This window comes from Hyperoodon ampullatus, assembly GCF_949752795.1.
Source record: "Hyperoodon ampullatus genome assembly, chromosome: 1".
Lineage (NCBI taxonomy): Eukaryota > Metazoa > Chordata > Mammalia > Artiodactyla > Ziphiidae > Hyperoodon > Hyperoodon ampullatus.
Window position 1 is genome coordinate 142,953,367 of NC_136914.1, and position 14,409 is coordinate 142,967,775.

The 14,409-nt window shown below is 38.9% G+C and overlaps 1 protein-coding gene across 2 annotated transcripts; it reads right to left on the minus strand.

Moving 5' to 3' along the window:
* Window positions 1-11,446: 11,446 nt before the first annotated feature.
* On the minus strand, window positions 11,447-13,755 carry SPRY1 (sprouty RTK signaling antagonist 1; the record flags this gene model as incomplete). 2 transcript variants are annotated; one of them, XM_079713456.1, is made up of 2 exons in its annotated part: window positions 11,447-12,461; window positions 13,745-13,755. In XM_079713456.1, coding segments are annotated over 2 exons (1,017 nt in total). The 2 variants fall into 2 exon arrangements, with proteins under 2 accessions (XP_079569582.1, XP_079569581.1); XM_079713455.1 differs by lacking the exon at window positions 13,745-13,755 and adding an exon at window positions 12,573-12,658.
* Window positions 13,756-14,409: the final 654 nt, after the last annotated feature.

The following is a 14,409-nucleotide window of genomic DNA, read 5'->3' on the forward strand; positions in this document are numbered from 1 at the left end:
TGCCACAACTACTGAGCCTGCGCTCTAGTGCCCACGAGCCACAACTACTGAGCCCACGTGCCACAGCTACTGAAGCCCGTGCGCCTAGAGCCCGTGCTCCACAACAAGAGAAGCCACCGCAATGAGAAGCTCGCGCACCACAACGAAGAGCCACCTCCGCTCGCCACAACTAGAGAAAGCCGGCGCACAGCAACCAAAACCAAAAAAATCTGTACACTTTTCTCCTGTTAATCCATTTTATGCCAATTTAATTTTCAGGCCCAGCCAGGGATTTTAAGAAGGTAGCGGTAAAGTTTTGCCTCCTCTCCAATATTAAAAAGTAAACATTAAAAGTAATGAGTGGTTTACAAAATGATGTTCCTAAAGAATTTCTGGGAGAGATTACTTGGGCATGATTTAGTCAGAGAGGTAGGCTTTAAACCTAGCTATAAAAGAACAGGATTAAGAAGGTAAAGGCAGTCCCTGAGGTCAGGATTTGAAGGTGTGTTTCGGGGACAGAGAGTGAACCAATTCCACTGGATAGAAGATATATGTTGCAGAGAAGCAGGTAAGAAGGGTGAAAGGGGAGGTTGGGAGTCTGAAAGCACAGCCATGAATACCTAGTGCATGAGTTTTTAACTTAATCGTATAGTTAATGTAAAGGGTCATGGCAGGAAAAAAGGACAGGGCAAAAAGGAAAGAGAAAACCTGGGGCTTCCAAAAGACGTACAGTCTGATGTAGTGGAAAAGATTAATTTTTAATATGGTTACTTGTTATGCAGTCATGCTGTAGGCCAGTAACATCATATGATAAATGACACAAATGTTTCCAAGTGTAAATCATCATATTCCAACTTGGCAGCCACCAGCAGACACACATTTTCCATTGGGTCAAAGGGACCCAAAATTTTATTTGCACACAAAAATACAATTCTGTGTTTTTTCCCCTTGAGAAACGGTCCCATAGGCAACATTCGAACGGCCCCCGTCATGAAATCACCACACCATGCTCCGCACGGCCTGCGGTTGAGTTTGTCATTTTTTGTGCCATAGGAAGGAGGTGACAGTTACTGCTTGGATAGTTTGTAGGGCATAACCTCAAAGGAACTTCCTCACACTATATAGTAGAAAGGAATAAATGTTTGTTTTGAAAGATAAGCATGGGTAAGTAGGAAAAAATGCTCAAGGGCAAATACTTTTGAAAAAAATGTTTTATGAAAGAATGTTGGGTTTTGTTTTTTTCAAGAAAGGCAAGTTGAAGCAGACCATTTTTGTTTTTCAAGAGTACTGCCTGCTTTTCTTCTTTCCAAAATTTGCCTGATTTTACAAACCATATGAAGCATATTTTCCATAAGGATTAAGAGAATCCCCTTAATTGAAGTTTTTACTTAAGAAATTAAGGGACTATATGGTACCTATTCCAGTGCCAAGGAGAAAAAAAAAATCCCATTATTATGTGGACTTTCACACTTGACTTTTTTTTTTTAACTAAACTTTTGAAATCAAGCAATGCCAGCTTCCCACAAATTCAAGTTATTCCGCTTTATAATGATCACTTCTCAAAAAAGCATTTCCAAGTCTCTACATGTGCCACATACCACTTATAAAATGTAGAAAATGTTTAACTCCAATACTCTCATTTACAAGCATTTCAAACTACAAGAAAAGAATGACTGATTCCAATCCCCAAATGATTTTGTACTTTTTTTTCTACAGCTTCTGCAAGAATCTGGGTTTCACTAACTGGGCCTATTGTTATGGTATATTCTATTTAGGAATTGTAAATTAAACTCCCAGGCTTCAAGTATGGATAAGGTCTACATAACAGAAATAGTGTAGGACTTTTAAAAGTAGTTTTCACATCTTTTTCTCATTCAGCTTGTTCTCTTTCCTGTTAGCTGTTTATCCTTAAGTAAGTCATTTCATCTTTCTGTGGTTCAACAGTATTTACTTTAAAATGAAGGAAAGGAACTAAGTAATCTTTAAGGTCCTCCCAGATTTGACGTTGAGTGGCTTCAAACTATTCTCTAATACTAATTCCCAATCACCTAATATACATATTCCCCAACCACCCTTCTTCCTTTGTCCATCCTCACTACTGTTTCTCACTTTGACCAACAGAGAAAAATAAAAGGAATAAGGAAAACCAGGACATTGAAGTTGCCAACATTATTTTTAAGATACTCCAATGATTTAAAATGTAATGCCTGGGCCAGGGTGTGTCCAGGGTGCAGAGGGGGGGAGTGGGGGAGTTAATGTTCTTAGATAATCGGGAGAAAATAGTTGGCTTGCTGAATTTTCCATCCTAGAATTTGGTATTTCTGACAACAGTGTTCAGATAGATACATAATTCACTTTTCTCAGTCTGAACTCTGTCTGGGGAGCCAGGGTGGAAGAAAGAATTAATAATTTAGTTTGCTTGATTTTCAAAGACTTTGATTCTCTTCTCTGCCTTCTTGCTTCCTGCCTTTGGTCCACTTCATCACTCATTAATTGTTCAGAGACAGATGTGTCCTAGGGGGAAAAAAGATTCCCAAATCTGCACAATTAGTAGAATGTTCAATGTACAAAATTTTGGTTTGCTTATGCATTTTATTTATACAAATGTTCTCTCTGCCTTATGTTACCAGTTATGGACCAGTTATGAGTTGGTTCAGTGATTAGTCACCTAGATCCATCCTCACTCATCTTCCTCAACGCATCATCTCAAACCCACCCTTCCTGCCTGTCTCCACTGTCCTTGTCACATGAATCATCTTGACAGTTATATTAATGATCTAGCTGGTCTCCCTCTTCCACTGCAGTCTGTCCTCCACAGCGCTGCCTGAAGAATCTTTCTGAAACTCTAATCTGGTCATGTCACTCTCTTGTTTATAATCTGGCCTCTCTGTGACTCCTTCTCACTCACAGGATGGAGCTCAAACTCTTCAACTTGACATTCACACTTTCCATGGCTGGCTCCTCTCCTTCCCACAGACACCTTACTTTCCAAACATTCTAAATTACTTGCAATTTCCCCATCATGCCATGATCATTCCCGCTAACATGTCTTTGTACTGATCTGGTAGGCTTTTCTCTCCCTTGTCTACCTGATGAATTACTACTCATCTTTCATGACTTCTCTATGAAGCCTCCCCTGACTTGCAGAGACAGATGTGGTGCCTCTTCCCAGAGTGTCTCCATAGGCCCAGTCACCAGCTGATAGGGTAATACCAATCACATGGTTAAAAATGTATGCAGTACTAGTCAAAGACTGGGATTCTCAGCACCTAAAGTACGATTGTTAAATAAATGACTAAATGGTTGACAGAGCCAAACAATTTTAATTTTCTCTCAAAATTGCCAATATTGTTAACATTAGAAACAGTATCAAAAACCTTGCAAAAAAAATTCAATTTGGTCATTAATCTAAGCATCTTTCCTTCTCTGAAGCTTTTATGAATAAATCTAGCAAGGCAATCGACAACAAATATTTATTGAGCTCCTACTCTGTTGTAACAAGCACTGTTCTAGGTATTAGATAGTGAGAAGTTAAACTGATAAATTTTAGTTTCATCTTTGTGTTTATTTTATCTTCCCTAATTGGATTCTGTTTCTGGTACCACTGAAGGGCAATAGCCAAAAATGGCCAAAGGCAGATTCGAAGAGGAAATTACAGGTAATTCCAAAAGCAGGTTTAAAAACCACAAAGTAACCAATTAGAACTCCACATGGTCTGTAAATACCTCTAATACCCTCAGTTTTCTTTATAAAGATAGGCCTCTCTACATATGGAGTAGAAGGCAGACTCTGGGTGGCCCAGGAGAATAAAATGTATTTCTGTTAAGGAGTCAATTCACTCACAGCTTCTACTGCAAATCTGCAACATGCAAACTTTGTGAAACAGACAGGACTAGGATCTTGGACCCAATCTCTTTGCTTTCTGAAGTGCCTCTGAAGTGTGCAAAAGCTTAAAGAGGGGAATGGGGAAGGCAGAAGGTCTTTTGGCTCTGTGTATTATTTTGACGGAATTGACTGGTCAATCAATTTTCATGAAGATATTTTCTTTATTCAGTAACAGATTTTGTTAACAGATCATTTGTGCTATAAATGGAGCATGTCCCATTTGAAATAAATTCTACTCCACTAGTTCATTCCTTTTTAAGAAATCTTACATTTTTATCAGCTCTTAATTACTTAATTTATAATCCATTAGCTTAAAAACAAGTTAAAGTGTCCAAAAACATCCTTTCCAAACATAAACACCAGCCTCTAAATTTTCCTCTCCAGCTCCAACATTTTAATACTTAAATTAACAACTCTTTTAACACATTGGCCTGTTTTCTCATCCTCTTCATCTTTTGCTCCAAAAATCTCCTCTCTGCCTCAGCTACCCATGAGCACAGAGAAACCCAGATATCCTCAGCATTTGAAAATGGCCCACCTTCTAAGATCTTGACTTGAAAATTCTCCTCTGTCCTCAGCTGTCTACCTTTGCTCTTTCCATACTCTCTGTAAGCCTGTATTTCATCGTCATTGGAACCTTCATCCAATTCTTCTGCCCGGTCATTTCATCAAATACTCAGACTGCTGCCCGAAAATTCCTGACCTCTTTCAAATTCACCATTTCTTTTTTTTTTTTTTTTGCGGTACACAGGCCTCTCACTGCTGTGGCCTCTCTCATTACGGAGCACAGGCTCCGGACGCGCAGGCTCAGCGGCCATGGCTCACAGGGCCAGCCACTCCGCGGCATGTGGGATCCTCCGGATCGGGGCACGAACCCGCGTCCCCTGCATCGGCAGGCGGACCCCCAACCACTGCGCCACCAGGGAAGCCCCATCAAATTCACCATTTCTTAATGGTCCCTTATTCTCTGCCTTAACTGCCCCTCGAACAGCTACAAGGACTGTCTTGATAAAATCTGGAAAAACACTTAGTGGCTCCCCCAAAATTTCCGGTTCCATGTGAGCTGAACTCTAAGCACTGCTCTTCACTTCATCTGTTGCTGTTGACCACGCGTTAGCATCCCCACCTCTAGCCATTCCAGACCCTGCTCTCAAGAACCAGTCAGTCCCTTAATGCATCTTAACTTTCAAGAGAAGTCTATCCTCTACTTACCAAAATCAGGGTACATTTCTGTAATGTCCCTCTTCTGCCTCTCAAAGTTCCATTGTGTCTTTTTCTTCCTTCTCACCTTTTGTTCTTTCCTCTGGGAGAAGAACCTTTGTTGCCAAGGTTATAGAGCCCTCGTGCTGTCTTCTATCCCCTCCTCTCTATTCTGGAATTGCGTTCCTTTAGCTCTTTCCTCTGCCCCGTCTTTCTCAATTGCCCTTGTTCTTGCCCTACAAAAAGGCGCAGGTTTCTGTTATTCTAAAAATCCTCCTCAGCTGTTACCTGTCTCTAGTTACTTTCCTATCATTTCAAAATTTCTAGAATAGTCTAAAGCTGTTACTTGCGTTGTACTCACCACCCACTAATCCCACGCAATCTGGTTTTTATTACCACAATTTCACCTAAATACCACCCACCAAATTTAGTTGTGAGTCTGCACAGCTTTTGACATTTAGTGACTAATTTCCATCTTGAAAGTCTCCTTTGGATTCTAAAACATACCAAGCCTTCAGTGCCTAGGCTTCTTTGACCACCCCTCTGTTAGCTCTAAATCCCAGCTATGCCTCCTAAATATAGGCATGTTCCTCAAGGTTTTGTTCCTAGCCTGCTTTTAGTTCCATTCTTTCCCTTAGAAAAAAAATCTGTGCTACAGATTCCCTCTCACCCCCATGTGGGTGATGGGCCATCACCCACCTCTCTTAAATTCTAGACTTTTTTCTCAGTGACCTTCTGGCCACTCACCTGCACTGTAAGAGTTTATCCCAATAGAACTCATAACTTTCCCACCCCACATACCTCCTAAACTAATTCCACCCATTTCTTTTAACAGAGCTACCATTTGCCTATTCACCTTGGTCCAAAACCTCAGCATCATTTTCAATTCTTTCCTCCTTCTCAGCCCCACATACAAATAACTGCAAAGCCCTTTAGGCTTACTTCTCACGTTGCCTCCTTCTTTCCATTCCTACTAACCTCCAAGCTAGTTCTGACCCTTAATACTTCTTTCTTTTTCTAAATTGGCCTCTTACCTTAATAGCTGCCATTTTAATCTCCCATAATTCTTCTACACTTACCTATAATCTAATTCAGAGGCTCTTCACTGTGGCTGTGCCTTAGAATCATCTGGGGTGCTTGGAAGACAGACAGAAGACAAAGCCCCACCCAGGGCACAGGTTTTGTTTGTTGTTGTTTTACTTCCAGGTGGTTTTAATGTACAGCTGAAGTTGAGAACTGCTGCTAGCCAAACTGGAACTCAGTTTTTTCAAATACTCACCTTGCTTTCTTACATCAAATTTATTCAGCTCGTTTTGTCTGATTCCTTTCTTACAGCACTTATTTCTCTGACTTGGACTACCGTTAGTCCATTGTGCTTTCACAAATTTGTTAAATTTTATAACTTACAAATTAACCTGAAACTTTGGTTTAGAGGTTGGTCTTGACCCCCCCCAACCAACCTCTCCTTTCTTCCAATCTTTTACTAAACGTACATATGCAGCAAGCAGTTTTTAATAAAGTTTATTTTATTTTGGCAATTAGATCATGACTTTAGGTAAGTAACATCTCTGAACCTGGCTTTCTCATCTCTAAAGAAGATGCAATAGATGACCTCTAAGTTTCTTTCTACCACTAAAAGTATGATTCTATGATTATTTTATCAAAACAAGCTCTTGGACTACTTACTCGTGAATGATAGAAGCTTTTAGTATATTTTCCCAAATTACCTAGTTCAAAACAGTTCTAGGTTCTCTGATGGCTTTTGCTCTTAGAGTTATTGCCATACCTAGTATGACTCAACTATCTGACTTTAACACCAATCTTTTTAATAGTACAAAATAGAACATTTAAATCTGCTTTTTAATCACTGTAATCCTGAAACGACCAGAATAACAGTAAGAAGTGCCATCACACAAGTTCTTAAATCTAGATGCCAAGTTACTATTATCTTTTACAAACTGATCGAATCCTGTTTGTTCCATTATTACCATATGCACCTGGCCAGGGGAAGCACACATGTTGTTTTCAGAAGAAGCTGTTAACTTTAATAATAACATATGAAAAATAATCATGGCAATGAAGTCATTTGCTACTTATTCCTGATAGCTAAGTGCAAATAATATATGCAGAAAAACATTCCATTTCCTAAATCATGGTCAAATTGATTAATTATGAAGGAAACACGTTCTGGTAAAAAGAATGAAATGGTAAAGGCTAATGTGTAACATAAAGGTACCAGGCTTGCTGCCAAGAAATGAAGAAAATCCTGTATCTGAAGAGTCCTGGTTCTATGCTAGCTATCAGAACATTTCTCAAGCCAGGCCTTTGTTTCTACATTCTCAAAATGAAGACATCAAACTAAAAAAGCAATTCCAAAATTGCCTGATATAATCACCCAAGAAGCTTTTTGAAATTAATATCAAGCTCCTCTCCTGGAGATTCTTCTGGTAGAGTAGGTCTGAGCTATGACACAGACTTCTGATTTTTAACTTTTTAACTAGTGACATATTTACTTTCATATATGGTTGAGAACCATAAAGTATATTCTGATAGCTATTTCTAGCTCTAGAATTCTTCTGCATATGGAATAATGCACATAGTAGGGGTTCAATAAATGTAGCAAAATGGCTTGGTAATAGTCCAAGAGAATATCAGAAGAATCAATAACTTTGTCAATTAAGTACATGGCTGTCTTATCTAATAAGTGAAATAATGGAAAAAAACAGTCCTCCAATTGTCAATTGGCCAAAAGGGGGATTTAAAGTTTTGTTTTCAAGATGTGTAAAAAATGATGCCAAACTTTCTCTTGCAATATATATATATATATGTTTAAAAATGGGATTGTACTTCTTTGCTAAAGAGCTATACATAAAAACTGCCATGAATACATTACTCAACAAGAAGAGAAAAGATTTAGGAAAAGGAGACAATTTAAAAAATTATATCAATCTTCTGGAAATGAACCCTCTGAGTTTGATTACAATATTAACTTTAGGGTAAAAACGTTAGTTTTTAACTCCCTTCCTTTCACTTTAAAAACCACTGTTTTTTATTTTTCTTAGTCATAACTGGAATGTTCATTCTATGGTTTGGATTTTGAAAGCCATATAATAATTATAACAGACTATCATTTAAGGCTTCACCTTAGGCCTTCACAAAAAGAAGCATATCTGTTTTTTCACATTCCATTTTTCTGCTGTGACATTTTATAAACTGTTGACAGGAAACTACTCAATTACAGCAATCCTGCATTGGTTTTATTCACAATTAAATTATCTAAATAAAACTTCTTGGAATGAAAAGAATGGCACTCAGAAAATATGCTGGAAAGGAACTATTTAACAAAAATATTCATTGTCAAGTTGTAGTAGCTGAGGAAGAGGGACAAAATTGTGGAATAAAAAAGGAAAGGTTAACCCCTCTATTTGGTATTTTTCACTGGGTAGTATCAAATAAATGGCAGTGGAATTTATAAGAAATTTCAGCTTTGCTGATGCTTTCAAAGCCTTAGCACTTTAAAATGATCATCAGTATTAAAAAGCATAGGACTCATAAGCATTCATGAAGACACACCCTAATATCTTTTCCTTCTAGGTTTAAACCATCACAAAGGAGGCAGTTTTGAATCAAAGTATTTATGCTTTGCACCTGACAAGCATGTTAGAGGTCTGAACCTCTAACCTATTGCTACTTCCAAATACAGGCCTAAGACTACCCTCTTAACATTGTAATTTTAATGTATTCCCCATATAGCCTGAAGTTAAAACTCCACAGCATACCTCATTTCTCATAAAAGTTATAAATTTCTTTCAATAAAAGCTACAGCTTCTTAGTCTGGTTAGTATAGCTACAGACAGCTCTTATACCAATTCCTAATTATACGAAGGGTCTAAATAACAGAAAATAGTTACACAGTATTTTGAGGGAGTCTGTTTATACACTTCATTAAGGAGCCAAACTTCAATGAAATATTCAATATTAAGGAATCAGTGATATCATCACATAACTTAAGTACAAGAGGAAATAAATTCACATTTTGAAATACTGTAGATTATGAAATGGCCTCCAAAACACAAATACTCATTTAAAAAAAAAAGTTCCTGCTTTCAGAGCACAGAGAAAATACTTGATTATACCAAACGTCACAATGCCAACTAATAGGTTAGTGGCTTGATGGAAAAGCATTAAAACACGTTTCTACCACTTATGTCTTGTCAGATTAAACCAAAATCAAAGCCTATTTACAAAGAGTAAGTACTCCAAAACTAGTAGCCAAATCATGTAAAGAGACAACCAAAACAAAAAAGCTGGGTAAGAGTTTTGACAGTCTAAATCCTGGGCTCATATTATGTCAACATCTTATTCTCAAATGCAGATTATTCAGCTTTGACACATCACTTAGGCGTAGGGAGGAGTTCGTGAAACTGAGTCTGAGGGGTCACATGCACAAAATTTTATCAGACCCAAAGGTTCTAACCATGTCGTGACTTCAGCAGACTAAAAACTAAAAATATTTACTTTCTTTATATAAAGTTTCAGGGCCCTCAGATTTCTTATTCCATAAAACATGACAAAATATTATTTGATCAGGTCACATTAGAGACTTATGAAACGAAATGAAAAGGTAAGGACTGGAATGTGTTTAAAACATCTCTTTGACAATGTTAACTATTCCCTTGGTGCACTCTTAACTTTTAGAATGTTTTATTAAAGTGACAGTGCCAGAGACTCCAAGCATGCCTACAGAACTAAGTCCTTTAAGTTTTGCAGATGAAAACTAATTTCTGACTAATCCAAGAGAGTTAAGATAAACATTTTTTAAAACTTACAAATACGTCCCATTGCAAGAAACTACGACATACACAAAACCCCTTGCTTACAAAATAGCCAAAAGAGGCAGGAATTGTTAACACTAATTACAAAAAAAGTTTTTTCACTCTGTAAAGTGATTTACTCAGGCATTTGTTGAAACACAATTTGGATTACAAAATCTTGATTAATGCATTTTCCAAGAAACATCTAGTTCAAAATTTGAGCTCACTTGCATCTAGATTTGGTATGTTAAGGGAAAGAAAGAAAATGGGTATGCATGACGAAAGAGTCGAAGCAAATGACAAAAATCACCACCACAGTACAGGATAATAAATGAAGAAATCAAGAGACAGGTTCATTAATTAATATATTTTCTGCATTATAGTTAACATATGTACTTTCTTCGTGTCACCTTATCTTCCGTTATGTATTGATATTTTGTTATATTCAGACATGAGTACATTTCAACAGTTTTTGCAATAAATATCATAAAATAATAGATTCGCATAATAAATATTCTTTACAATAAAAAAGTTTAACAGACTTTTGTCTTAAAAATAGTCAGAATTCAACTTTGTGATTTATACATAAAATATACAAAAAGCACCACAATTTGTGGTTAAGGCAATGAAAACAGAAAAGATTAGAACTACTCAGCTGTTAACTAACCAAAGGGTCCAAAAACCATTAAGGAGCCAAGATCACTTTAGGCAGCATAGTTCTGTGACATGTATAGATCGATCAGCTATAAATATCAACTTCAGTCATCCAAGTGCCCTCAGTGACAAGAGTAATTGGGTGAAAAGCGTGGGGTACGGAAGGAAGGGAGCAGAGTCCTTCACAAATATGAAAGCTTTGAACGAGGATGAACAAGATACAACTAATATATCTCCAATGTGAAGATTTACATTGTAAAGCGAATCTAAAATTACACGGGAAAAAACCCCCAAAAACAAAACTGGCATCTCTAGAATAAGATAATGCCAAAACTGAGGGGACAGTACGTTGAGGGGCAAGAAGGAGAGGGCAGTGGTTAAAGGAGAATTTAAATGTTATAACAGAAACATATCCCCCTTGCTACTTAAGGGTCCAATGCTATGAAGACAGCCCTAATTGGAGACAGATTTAATACATAGCTTATTTAAGCAATTAAACAGTTGCCTCTTTAAAAAACCAATTTCCCTACTCCCAGAGTACCCAATCAAAAACAGCTCTAAATCGCTGTAGTCTGGGTGTGTGTGTGGGTATGTTCATGTGTACAACTTTGGAAAGTTGCTTGCAGAACAAAAAGGCTACACAAAAGCCCACTGGCTCTCAATATCCTCTCGAGTGGATGGCAGAGGCTCTTGTCATAAGGGGGAGCCAGGTGCAGTTTCACAGTTCACTGTTACTGAAGATCATCCATTAGAGAAGAGTAAAATCCATGAGTCAAACCTTGGGAAGAGGGGGAGAGAATGTGGGAAACAGGGAAAAACTGCAAAGAAAATAAAACCAGTATCTAACAGGATCTTTTCATAACAGCCACAGCTTGAAAGCTAGAAGTTCAGGAGGTCCAACCCACCTCCAAAGATCATGATGGTTTACCCTGACCCCGGGAGGGGCAGCTCTCCAGCTTACAATAGACCGTGTTGGAGTTCTTACATCTGCACCCTGGGCGGTGGATCCAGTCATAACAACCCCTGCACAGCTTCAGGCATCCCTTAGCAGGAGGGTAACAGAGTAAGCAAGGTAAAAACAGAGACATGGCTCCCATACACAGGTACCTAGAGCAGCAGTGTGACTGTGAACAGGAGCAAGGATTATCCGAGTAAGAATCCCCTTCATCGTCATTGGAGCAGTGGTAAAAGATGCCCTTGACCAAGCACATGCAGGTTCCATATTCCACCATGCTCTCAGCAGAGCAAAGGCACTGCCGGTTACAGGCCAAACAGGATGGCAGGGTCCTGGGAGCTGTGCATTCTCCGCACTTGCACTTCCCACACTGTTCACAAATGAACTTGTGCTGTGTCAGGTCCTCTTTCAAGGAACCCTTTAAGTCATCCACAATCAGTTGCTTGGGCTGGGTCCGGATTGCCCTTTCAGACCTGTGACCAGAGACTGGTCTGGTTGGTGGTGACCTTCCTAACAGTCCCTGCTCAGAAGAGGCACTGCTGTTGCTCCCAGAACTGGCTGCACTTCCAGTGCTGGTTGATCTGCTCAATATGGGGCCTCTGGTATTATGTGAGAGTCCTGCGTGTCCCAGGTGGCTGGTAGGTCTATGCTCATAGTTATTATTCACATTAATTGGTATGATTTCATGAGTCCTTTCATGCTTTTCTTGTCTTGGGGCTGTTCGAAGAGCAGGTCTTTTCACCACTGATGGCCCTTCTGTGTATTCATTGCTGCCTCTGATGGCCTTGATCTGGTCTAAGGACAAAATAGCAGCAGGCTGAATCTCTCTCTCATAGTCTAATCTCTGACGGTTATCCAAGGCAGGCTGCTGGATCACAACTAATGAACTGCCACTGCCATGTTGATTTTGGGGATCCATGTGTAGTGATCTTGAATTCTGGCAATCAGTGGAAACCTGGCATGCATCTGAAATCCTAAAAGGAAATCAAAGATGAAAAAAAACAGAGAAAAAAATAAATGACGAGAAGCATTTGGGGGAGGGGGGATGCGAGAAATCCTGTCAAGTCACAAATTGCCTAAACCACCTGGTAATGATCTCCCTCATCAGTGGATTACAATGATGTTGGGGTCCTGGCCAGAGTCCAATTCTAAGAGAGGCTGAGGACCACATCAGAGAAGAAGAATGTAAGCAAGAGACCCCATGCCATAAGAATTAGAAGTTTTTTCAAGTTTTAAAAAGCAGAATCAAGAAGTAATGTCTTCCTGTTTGTGAATCTAACAAACAATTAAAATGGAGTATGCCCTCATGGGGAATATTGAGTATAAGCACTAATAAACAACTCTCATCTAAAGAGAGCTCAGTATCAGTTCATGGGTGTTTTCCATAAAGGAAAATAGCCACTCTTTAAAAAAAAATTAAGAATGGCTTTGGCACTGTTGCCTTCTGTTATTTGTTTGCTGTTACAAGCATTAGATTAATGGTGAGGAAATTAGTCAAGGTATACTTCACGCATTTAAAAAAAATCAAAGAGATTCCAAACTAAAATGGAATCTCAAAATAAGAGGTCATTTTTCAGGAGAAACCAGAATTTTAAAGCTAGCTCATTATTAATGTACAAGATGCAAATGTAGACAAATACAACAGTTCTTGGTGTTTTATAGCCTCTAAAGCACACACATGAAACTTAATGTACAGTTCTGTGAACGTTAAGAGTATTCACATTTGAAATCATGAAAGAATTTTTTTTTTAGGTTTAAATAAGGGCTCACTCACTTAATGAGATAACTTTCACCCACAAGTAAGTGTTAGGCCTTTAGTAGTATGGGGAAATCCTGGCCATTTTAATTATCTGTATTTCCTCTAATTTAAAAATCTGTATTTACATGACAGATCTTGATTTTCAAAGGCACTGCCAACTCTGAATCCATGTGCTTCTTGTAATAAAGTACAGTAATATGCTGATAAAAATAAGCATTTGTTTCCACACCAATAGTTAATAGTTCCTAATTTATAATGTCTTCTTCATAAAACAATCAAACATAAAAACGTTTCTGTTTTCAGTCAATGGTAGACTAGAACATTTTTCAACAAATTCCTCCCAAAGCCTACAGATTTGATCCAATTCAAGAATGAAAAGAAAAAAATGCCCATTTCCCACTACTACCTTGAGCCAAAACACATCAGCTTAAGGAATAAAGCGGAAAGAAGTCCATTTCATCTCTTAACTTCACTCAATGTCCCCGGACTAAGTCTTACATGTTAACTTCTTGGCGTTCCCCTCCCTCATTCTCCCAACTCAGATCCTCGAGTTTCTACTTTCTTCTACCTTCTCTGTACAGAAGGAGAAACACATTCGCAACCTGCTGGGTTTAGTCCTGGAATCCTTAAGGGCTGTTCAAAAGATTCCATCGTTACTCTGCACAATATCATTCCCCCTCGCAAAGCACTTTTTAACCCAATGCTTTTAAAGCAAAGAGTACCTAAAGGTAGTAAGGCGGATTCCACACGAAAGGAAAAACGGTGGATTTGAAGAGGGCAGATAAAACACCAGGCACTTGAATCTGAGTTTTAAACGCTAGCTGTGGCAAAGTTCACGCTGGCCGGTGGCGGAGACCACCGGATAAAAGGAAAGAGCGAAGAGACACGGCCGCCTCTGATCTGAAGCAAAGCCCCTCTTCCAGCAGTGACAGTCCTCGATCTAGCCCCAAACACGCTCACACGCTCTCGGCGGACTGTCTTCCCCAAGAAACCCCGAATCGAAGTCGAATACCTTTTCGGACAATCCCATCACATCCTAAGGATCACCGTGGATTTCCAAAACCTCTTGGCGTATGCCACCAAGGAGGCTCACAAATCGGGGAGAGCCTTCAGAGCGAACGCGGGCGCCAAAAAGCAAGCCCACGTCAGGGAGGGTTATAAAT